The 9,793-nt window shown below is 42.5% G+C and overlaps 1 protein-coding gene across 1 annotated transcript in view; it reads left to right on the top strand.

Moving 5' to 3' along the window:
• Positions 1-9,793, top strand: part of UNC80 (unc-80 homolog (C. elegans)) — a gene marked incomplete at its 5' end in the record, with an annotated part of 127,435 nt that overhangs the window by 48,707 nt on the left and 68,935 nt on the right. The window contains 2 exons of the mRNA XM_009073891.1: positions 4,001-4,213; positions 8,412-8,547. Of these exons, the coding sequence (XP_009072139.1) occupies positions 4,001-4,213; positions 8,412-8,547 (349 nt within the window). The remainder of the gene's footprint in view (positions 1-4,000; positions 4,214-8,411; positions 8,548-9,793) is intronic.

Here is a 9,793-nt window from a genome sequence, read left to right as displayed (position 1 = left end):
TTCCAATAAACTGTTGTCTAGCACTGTATAAAGATGTTACCTAAAGTATCCTAACTAGACAAGTGTAAATGATGCAGGTGGGGAGATACCAGCTCTCCTCTGACCAGTTTAGCAGTGTGTGACACCTGTCACCATTACATTTCTCCAGTAAGATGTGTGAGCTGATCTGTTCTAACATGTCAATCTTATATCCTCATTGAAATGCTGTGACTGTACTGCCTTGTGGCAGGGTTGTGTTTGAGAGGACCTGCTAAGTATTGGGACAGCAGGAGCTAAGTATAAACTGCAAAAATAGTTGCCAGTATCCCAACTCCATGTCACCCTGGGTCTTAGGCAGCCTCTATTGTTCCCATGTCCCTGTTCCATGGCAGAAATATGTGTCCATAGGAGGGCATATGAACTGGAAGGAAATCAGAGATTGCTACAAACAGGTTCACAGAGTAAATGACTGGGAACAGAAACAAAGAGCTGTGTCATGGACTGCACTTGACCATAGATATAATCAGAGAGACTTGAACTAATGTTTTTGAGGCAATTCTCCAAGACACTGGTTAATAATTTACTCACAACCTGTCTTCATATACCTGTTAAGCTACTCTTCATGCCAGACGTATCTTGTGGTTAGACAAAGCAGAGCTATCCAGTTAGTGTCTTTTGGCAGTACTTGAATTTACTTTAGTTACTACTAAAAGTAGGTTGTTGCTATTTTGTGCCTTCTTTGAAGAGATGAGTGGAAATGAATATTTTTTCTCAAAGTACCATGTGTAGTTTCAGAAAAGGCTCAAGAAAATTACTATTGGATGAAAAGTCTTATAAAATTCATCGTTCTTGAGAACAAAACTGGACCTGAATGCTCTGCAGTCATAAAACTACAGAATCAGCTTTACATGCACAGTAATGTGATGCTGTAAAATTCCAAATCCATTCTGTATTTGGTCCGTCCCACCCAGGTCATTCGCTGTTTATAACAAATCAGGTTATCTGTTAAAAAGCTCCAATGGGAAGACTTGAAATTTTGTTAAGAAAGTGGTGGATTCTTATTCAAGTCAATTTATACAGTCCAAGAACATTTTTCAAAGGGCAAAGCAATATAGCAGGTCTGATGTTGAAAGTGGACTCGTGAACAGTTGCACAGGCATGGGCAGGCTTGTGAGAATATTGCTGCCATGTCAAGTTTTGACAGTGACCATGGTAACTTGTGTTCTTTTCAGCTATGCATCACCTGCCTGATTCATTTCTCTCCATTTGTGATGTGTTTCTCTGTGGTGTGAATCCATCCCTGTCCATTCTGTCACATCTTCATTTTCTCTTGCTGCTGCTGCTGCTTCTTCAGGTTTCTCAGAGCCTCAGGTAAGCAATCACAAGGAGCTTGTGCCCCATGATGTTCAGAAAGTCCTTCTTCATGCAGGTCTTTTCAGTAACTTTCAATTTGGAGCTCCTGCTCCTCCCTTTTACCCCCCCATCCTACATATCATCCTTTAATTCTAGTTGTCGAGTCCTTTCATAATGTTTACAACATATATCTTTACAAGATTCCCATATGCTAAGAAATTGTGACTTTACCACTGGTAAACTAAACCAGGAGTCTGAGTCTGTTCATTTATGTCTCTATGGTTAAGGTTTTACTCTATGAGGATAAAAGAATGCTATTCTCACCTATTCTATGTTCTATATGACATATGAGAAACAAGTAATTTGTAATGCTTTTTCCCAGGTGCTAGATATTAGTTTTGTTTCTGGTTGTCAGTGAGTGTCTGGCTTCAGATTTCTGCCTTACCCATCAGAACATTAGGCCAGCTTTAATGTTGCTATTCAAGAGAATCACTAAAAGATTGCTGTTTTCTTCCAACATTTTGTATAAAATGTGATCAAAAATCTGCAAAAGGATCTTCTGTCAATAATTTATTAAATCAATTCCCAGACTTTAGGAGCATTGGTCCAAAATCTCTCGCTTTCAACTTTTTGATCGAAGCACTATTGGAAACACTATTTAATAATGTTCCATATACCATCTTCAATGGCCTCAGGGCCTGTCTGTTATTTATAGACCACAGACAAGGAACCCTCCCTTATAAATACATGCTGATCTGTTTAAATCATAGAATCATAGAATCAGCCGGGTTGGAAAAGACCTCCAAGATCATCAAGTCCAACCTTACCATAGTTACTAGACCATGGCACTAAGTGGCACAATTAGTCTCATCTTAAAAACCTTCATGCACGGTGAATCCACCACATGGCAGCACATCACATTCTATTATTTTCTCCATGTGTGCCAGCCAGCCATTTTACAATGCCATGTGATCATAACCGTGGGTACAGAAACTCAGAGGTAGTAACCTTGCTACACCAACCTACTACATCATAGAATCATAGAATCAACCAGGTTGGAAAAGACCTCCAAGATCATCAAGTCCAACCTTACCATAGTTACTAGACCATGGCACTAAGTGGCACAATTAGTCTCATCTTAAAAACCTTCATGCACGGTGAATCCACCACCTCCCTGGGCAGCACATTCTAATGCCTGATTAATCACTCCACAAAAACTTTCTTCCTAATATCCAACCTAAACCTCCCCTGGCAGAGCTTAAGTCTGTGCCCTCTTGTCCTCCTGCTGGTTGCCTGGGAGAAGAGACCAACCCCCACCTGACTCCAACCTCCTGTCAGGGACTTGTAGAGGGTGATAAGGTCTCCCCTGAGCCTCCTCTTCTCCAGGCTGAACACCCCCAGCTCCCTCAGCCTCTCCTCATGGCACTTGTGCTCAAATCCCTTCACTAGCCTCATTGCTCTTCTCTGGCCCTGCTCCAGCACCTCAATATCCTTCCTGAACTGAGGGCCCAGAACTGAACATTAAAGCTGTCAGCATCTAAATGTGTGGAAAACATGTTTGTGCTCTGTGAAGTCCCTGATAGGGAACCTTTCAAAGCCAGCTTGTAAACTGTGGGCATTTATATATCCTTAGTTTTACAACCTGCTAGCCATGGGAGGTTTTGGTTGTAAAAATTACAGGAAGAAAGGGGGAAATTAAATGCAAATGAGGAGAACCATTTGCTTCTAGTCACTTTCCATGTCTGTAAAGATGTAGCTTTTGCAGAATTGTAGACTGCTGGGAAGAAAGCTCCTTCCTGAGTCAAAGCTACCCTTTAGGAAACAAATTGCAGTGTCCATTTTTTAACATATTTGAGAGTTTCAGAAGCATTCTTTATTGATCTAACATGGATCCTGCTGGGTGATTTAACACAAACTAAGATACACTCAGTATCATTTATCCCATTAGAGAAAAGTGGTCTTCTGAGCCAGGCACAGGAGGATTGTCTTCTGGAAAATAGTCAGTCCCTCCAAAACTCAGCTGCCTGTTGTTATTTCAGTACTAAATTGTCTGATGCTTGCTAAAGCCATTGAAGTTTGGCCAGGGAAATTTTGTTGGCTTATACCAGTAATGGATTTCTCTCTCCGTATCTGCTTGTTATAAGTGCAAAATAGTGCTTTTCCTAGTTTCGACAAGCCTCCATTAACACTTTCAGTCCCAAGATTCACAAGCAGAACTTAACATGATGAATGCCTGGATTCATGTGCTCATCCTGCCATTTGCACTCACAGTATTTCCAGCCTCACTAGCAAAGGTGAACATGCAATTTGACTCATTCCTGCAGTAACAGTGCCAGATGAAAGCTTCTCCTTTTGGCAGTTAGATGGTTTCTGAAGGAAAGCATTACAGAGGGGTAAAAGGTTGTTTTTAAGTTTGTAATGTGTCTCTTTCTGCCCCTCTAGTGGTTGGACTGAGCAAGACTGTTCTGTGTTTATGAGCCTTGTTTATAGTAGCTCAAGAGGTGAGACAGAGAGATCCTGGTGTCAGCTTTTCATGGAGAGATTGCTCAGGCTGTGTGACTCCATGGCAAGCTTGCAAAGCAATTGATTAAGTCACAAAACCCTCTAGCACTCAGGGAGATTTTCCAATGTATTTGTATTTAAGGTGATGTCTTTGCAACCATTCCAGGAAGCCCCTGTAGTGGCACGAGCAGCCCTGTTTCTCGAGTGTGCACGCTTCGTTCACCGCTGCAATCGTGGCAACTGGCCTGAGTGGATGAAGGGCCACCATGTGAACATCACAAAGAAAGGCCTGTCCCGTGGCCGTTCTCCTATTGTGGGCAACAAAAGGAACCAGAAGCTGCAGTGGAACGCAGCTAAGCTCTTTTATCAGTGGGGAGATGTAAGTATTTGTTTCCCTTCTACTTATTTTTGAAAATATGCCAAAATGTAAAGGTGATTGGATCCTGTACAGAATTTCAGTTCCAGTAAAATGAGGAGTCACAAGCTTCCCTTCCAACATGCACTTCACTGCCTGCCAGGATCAGCTCTTTTCCTAGTGGAAGTGACTTTGTTAGGATGTAACAGTGACCCCTTCCTTCTCCTTTCCATGCTATGTTCCCTCTGAGGATCCATTTGGTCCACTCTCCTGTTTCCAGCTCTTGCCATATGTGAATGCCAAAGGACGAGTAAGAACAGGGGAGGTGATACTATCTTTTTTTCCAGCTTCCAAACATTTTTATCCCAGGACTACTTGAGTTAGATGTGATGCTGTATATTTAGTAATGGATTTCTGCTTGATGTACTCACTCAGTTTCTTTTTACCCATACAGAGTGTTAGCACTCTTTGGCAAGGAATTCTACAGGGCTACTACCCGTCATCTAAAAAACTGTGTCTTTTTGTTTGGAGCTCTATTCCTCCAAGTTTTATTTGACTGTGATCTCTTACCATACAGGAACTAGGCTATTGCTTTATCAGGCCCTGTCAATGGCACTTGCAATTTCTTTGGAAAGAAACCCCCCAGCATATACCTGCTGAAGGTCTGACACTTGCTACAGGTCATTTCAAGCAATTTAAAATAGTGGGTAAAGTTCCTTTGACCTCTGTGGTGCCTGTTATAAATGTCTATCTGGAACTGAGTTTTGTGCTCCTCGTCTCCTTTTGCGAAATCAGAGATTTTTACAGTGAGCATCATGGTCCCTCCTGCCCAAAAAAAAAAAAAAAAAAAAAAGACATAAAATCCAAGGCTCAGGGGAATTTAAAACCCATGTGTTCTGCCTTGCTGTCCTATATTCTCCTAGGTTAAATCAACACATGCCTCTCAGTGGAGCGCATGGTAGGGACCCTTGAGCTAATGCTGACCATAGCAATACATGTCACCACAAAACAGCCCACGGCAAGGAACCTAGCTTGGGTCTTGAGCACTCAAGCTTAGTCTCTTGGCAACTCTCCTCCTTCCATTTCTAAAGCTAACTCCGAAAATGCTTCCTGGGCACCCTACTCTGTGTTATGTCTCAGACACAGGAGATTATCTTAATAGCAGCATAAATACCGAAGTTCCTTGAAAAAGTATGTAGTGTGAATGTATTTGCTTCTGTATTTCATGAGGTCACTACCTTAGCCTGATATCTCTGAGAACTCCTTCCAAGTGGAAAACATAGGATTACATAGTCCTTGCATTTCTGCATATGTTGCAGACAGTCAGGACTATCCATCTCTGTGGACTTCATGTTTCTAGGCATTCCTATTCTTTCAGATTCTGACAAATATGGGAACAAGCAAGCCAGTAACTATTAGAAGCCAGTTAGATTCCCCCTCAGCCGTCATTTTTTGAAACTGGAATAGCCTGACCTGGAAAAAGTCCAGGAAGGTTTTCTTTTCAAAATGTCCAAAGCATTACTGCGTGATCCAAGGTCACAAGAAAGGAGCCAGGGAAATCTGATGACAGGCAACTTGGCATAATTCTCTTCCCCTTAACTCTAATGGCATCATAAGACTTATCTGGATTCAGTCTCCATGCTAAGAGTAGCATGTGTTTGCTGCTGCTGTGGAACACTCCAGAAGGGAAAAGCCTTACTTTTACTTAACTCTAAGGCAAGGTAAGATTTGCAGACTAATCTTTAGAGGGCAAATTTCTTCTCTTTTTACTGCAAGGTACCCTGATGCTCATTAATATTTCTGTTTCCTCTCACTAGAGGCCAGGAGAATATACTTATCCAGAGCATCACTGGCCCCCAAAAACTCATGCAGGACTGACCTGCACCTGGCACGGCTGAGGTGCAGTCCCTTTATGTTGAATACTAGGCAAGCCTGGTCCTCTAGCACTGCTCTTCCTCCCTGAAGCTATTTCAGATGAAATTGGTTGCAATCATGAGCAGCACCCACTAGCCAAGCCTGTAGGACTGGGACTCTGCAAGCACTGCTCCTCAGGCAGCTCCTATGTTGGCTCTGACCACATTCCAACCAGACAGGCTGAACAGTGAGAAGCAGCTTTCTGTGGCTGTAGTACAGGCATCTGCTGTGAACACACTACTGTGTCTGTTAACCAGCTCATCTCACTGCAGGCAGTACTGGTGTGAAGGGCAGAATGGTTGTGCACTCACACAGCTCCCAAGCAGCTCTGGTACCAGGAAGATGGGCTACCTTACCTGGCCGATCTCTGCCTCTGTGCTACCAAATCCTTGTCTACACTACAGCACACCATCCTTGCTGCCTGGTGGCAGCAGTGGTGCTACTCTAGAAGGTTCTTGGACAAAGAGAAAAAATTGTATTAAGATGTCTCTGAATGCACTGAGCCTTTGTTCTGGTGTTTTGTGTGGGGTTTTTTTTTTTACAGTCTTGAAATTTGTGCTAATTATGGATTCTTGCTTGTCTGTGATTGCTCACTAATTATGATATACGGTATTGCTAAAGTTTAGTCAGACCAAGAATGAAGGTAAATTCTTTTTTCTCCCCCATCTCCTTTAATTCAGCCTCCCTAACAGCCATCAGAGAATCACAGTGATAAACCCTTTCCCCATGAGGTGGGACTTGGGCTGCCCATAGCAGTGATAAACCTATGGAATCAAGCAATCTCACTTGTTATGCTGCCTTTTGAAATAAGACAATGGTAAATCTATTCTGATCAGGTTAGTCTGTCACTTCCTTTGATTGCTTCTGTTAAGAGACATTTTCTGTTTGCTAGAACACCAGGCATAATTCATCATATAATATATGTCAGGAATTCAGTGCTCATTAGGTAGGAAGCTGTGGGATTATGTCTTACGGCTTTAATATTAGGGTGGACAACACAGCACAAATAATACATGATAAATTACTGTTTGATGGAGAGGCATGCAGAACATTTGTTCCTTTAAACGCCTGAAACATGAAAGGGGAAAAATTGTGAGAGGTGCGGAGTTTCTTTAGCAATGGGCAGGCTCACAGACAGTTGAGATTGGCAACTATTTGTACCAGCTTGCAAACCACAACAATATCACCTCATTCTCTTTGTGTAGCAGAGTCCACCCTCTTTGTTGCTGGATTTCACAGGAACTACTTAGTAGCAAGGAGGAACAGCTGCAATAAGTGACTATGTATTTCTGTGTCACTTAGCTGACAAAGGAAAATTACAGTGCTGACATGACCATGAGTTCTGACTTGTAGAAGATTCAGAAAACCTGTTTAGCATCTTTCTCTGAAACTATCCCAAAACCAAACAGGCCAAATGGCCAGTGCTGATGAAAACTCTGTCATTAAACACATCTCTTCCCTCACAAAGTGATGATATCACAGGATGAAGTTTTACATACCTACCCGTGTTCTCTTCACTTACCTGCAGCAAAGAAAATCAAGACAATCCTTAAGAGCTCTAAAGTGTCTTAGCAGGAAAGCATTCTTGCTAGCACACCCTTATCTGTAGCTTTGCTGACAGCACCATGGGGGCTGTTTATGTGCTGATAATGATGCTGGCAAACAGACAGAACAAATGAGCAATGTTTTTCTGGAGAACATAAAGGTGCTCCTTGGAAATCTGTCTGTCTGTGTTCTTTATACACCATTACCCATGCACCTTCCCAGCTTTTATAAGCATATTGTCAGCTTATTTTTGGAAAGTGCATCAGGGAGCCTCTCCTTTAAAGATGGAAGCAGGATTTCCCATGGGCATTCAACAGTTTTGTGGAGGAAATAGGGACTGTTAACGGATTCCTAAGTCACAGGATAGTTTCTTAAACATAAGACACATTCTCAGTGGAAAGGCTTAGCAAAAATCTGGAATACATACATTAAGTGAAGAAATAAAAGTGTAAGAAACTAATACAGTTTAATGACCTAATCTCCTTCTGCCTGATATGTGCCAGTTCGGAGGTGTTTTTTGTTATTCTACCAAATCTGCAAAAATTTTTTGTCCTGAAAATTTGACAGTGTTTGCAAATTTTAGTTGAAAAAAAGGGGGACATAAATTATGGTTTAGATAGCAATTAGTCTTCTCTCATCCCTTTCTCCACTTTAGACAGTAAAAACAAAGCCAGAACATTCTGTTCTTTGCAGCCTGCACTTGACTACCAGTGTGTTGGGCTGAAAATCTCATCTCCTTGTGCTTCTCTCTCCCTGTCTGCAGGCAATCGGTGTTCGCCTCAACGAGCTGTGCCACGCTGAGAGCGAGAGCCCTGCCAACCTGCTGGGCCTCATTTATGATGAGGAGACCAAGAGACGCCTGAGAAAGGAGGATGAGGAAGAAGACTTTTTAGATGACAGTAAGGAGACTCCCTTTACTACAAGAACCCCTGCTTGTAAGAACCTCTGCTTTAGGAGCACTTAACTTTTCTTCTCTTTTCATCTTCTTGCCACCCAGCTGTATTTCCCAGTCCCTCACCTTCACCCCGACTTCCTCCCCTGTTCTTTCTGTGCCTGGATGTACAACATGACAGATGGGTAGCAGCACTGAGGGACATTGAAGGAAAAGGAGAGGGAGGGGGTCCAGGCAGTGAATTTATTTCTTGAGTCTTGCTGTCACCTGAGTGCCAAAAGTGGTTTGGGCTCCATTCCTCCCAGTTATATCTGCCAAAATATTTGTGTAAGATCAGCAGCTTTTTTGTTTCTGAACACTGAAGAGTCATCTCCTCACCTGACGTGAATTGGAACAGCTCTGCTAAAGGCTTTTGCATCTTGACTTCAGTATATTTGTCTGGTTTTCAGACAGAAATACAGTGCAGTGGTAGAAAAAAAAGTATCATTAAATATCCATATAACAACAAGATGACTAAACCACACACATTTGTGCCTATGTGTACATAAGGGTGGGAGGGGGTGACAGATCACTGATTCTGAAAGTCTAGATAGGCATGCAAATTATAGCAAAGCCTGTGAACCAAAATAAAGCACCTAAACACACACTGTTGTAGGTGTAGGTGAAGGTGTTAACAAACATTATCTCCTCTCCAGACACCATTTGTATATACGTGTGTGCTGTAATGTAGTGGTTCCCGTGTACATGTGCTGTTGTTCCCCATTGAATGTAGTGTGCCAGCACTGTTTTTCTGTCTTCTGGTTTCTCTTTCTGTCGTTCTGGGTTTGTCCTTCTCACTGCATAAAGGCCAACTCTGGAGTAGAGAGGAGCAGGTGGGAGCAGTCAAATGGCATTTATGGAAAATGAGCTCAAGAGAAAGCCTTGGCCCTAAGCTAGAGAGCATGTGCCACTGTGTGGTGTGCCAGTCCTAGCAGCTACAGCAATGTGGGTGGCTGTTCTGGGTGTTTTACTGGTCCTTTAGGAGATATATCCAAAGCAGGAGGAGGATGCATACAAATTTCTTTCTCCTGCACCATGAATGAACAACTGCGTTCCCATGACTGAGTAGCAGAATAGGCTTTCTTGTTCCTGTTCAACCACTGATATCTGGCACTTGGGGATGTGGAGTTGCTTTAAAAGGGTGCCCTGAGACTAGCAAACAGAGTCCAGGTTATGATTTAGAAAACCATTTAAAAGCTCAAGTGCTCTCCTGA

The sequence above is a fragment of the Acanthisitta chloris genome, unplaced genomic scaffold, assembly GCF_000695815.1.
Source record: "Acanthisitta chloris isolate BGI_N310 unplaced genomic scaffold, ASM69581v1 scaffold7994, whole genome shotgun sequence".
In the NCBI taxonomy this organism is placed as follows: Eukaryota; Metazoa; Chordata; class Aves; order Passeriformes; family Acanthisittidae; genus Acanthisitta; species Acanthisitta chloris.
Note: the sequence above shows the minus strand (reverse complement) of the source record. Positions and strands in the feature narration are given on the sequence as shown.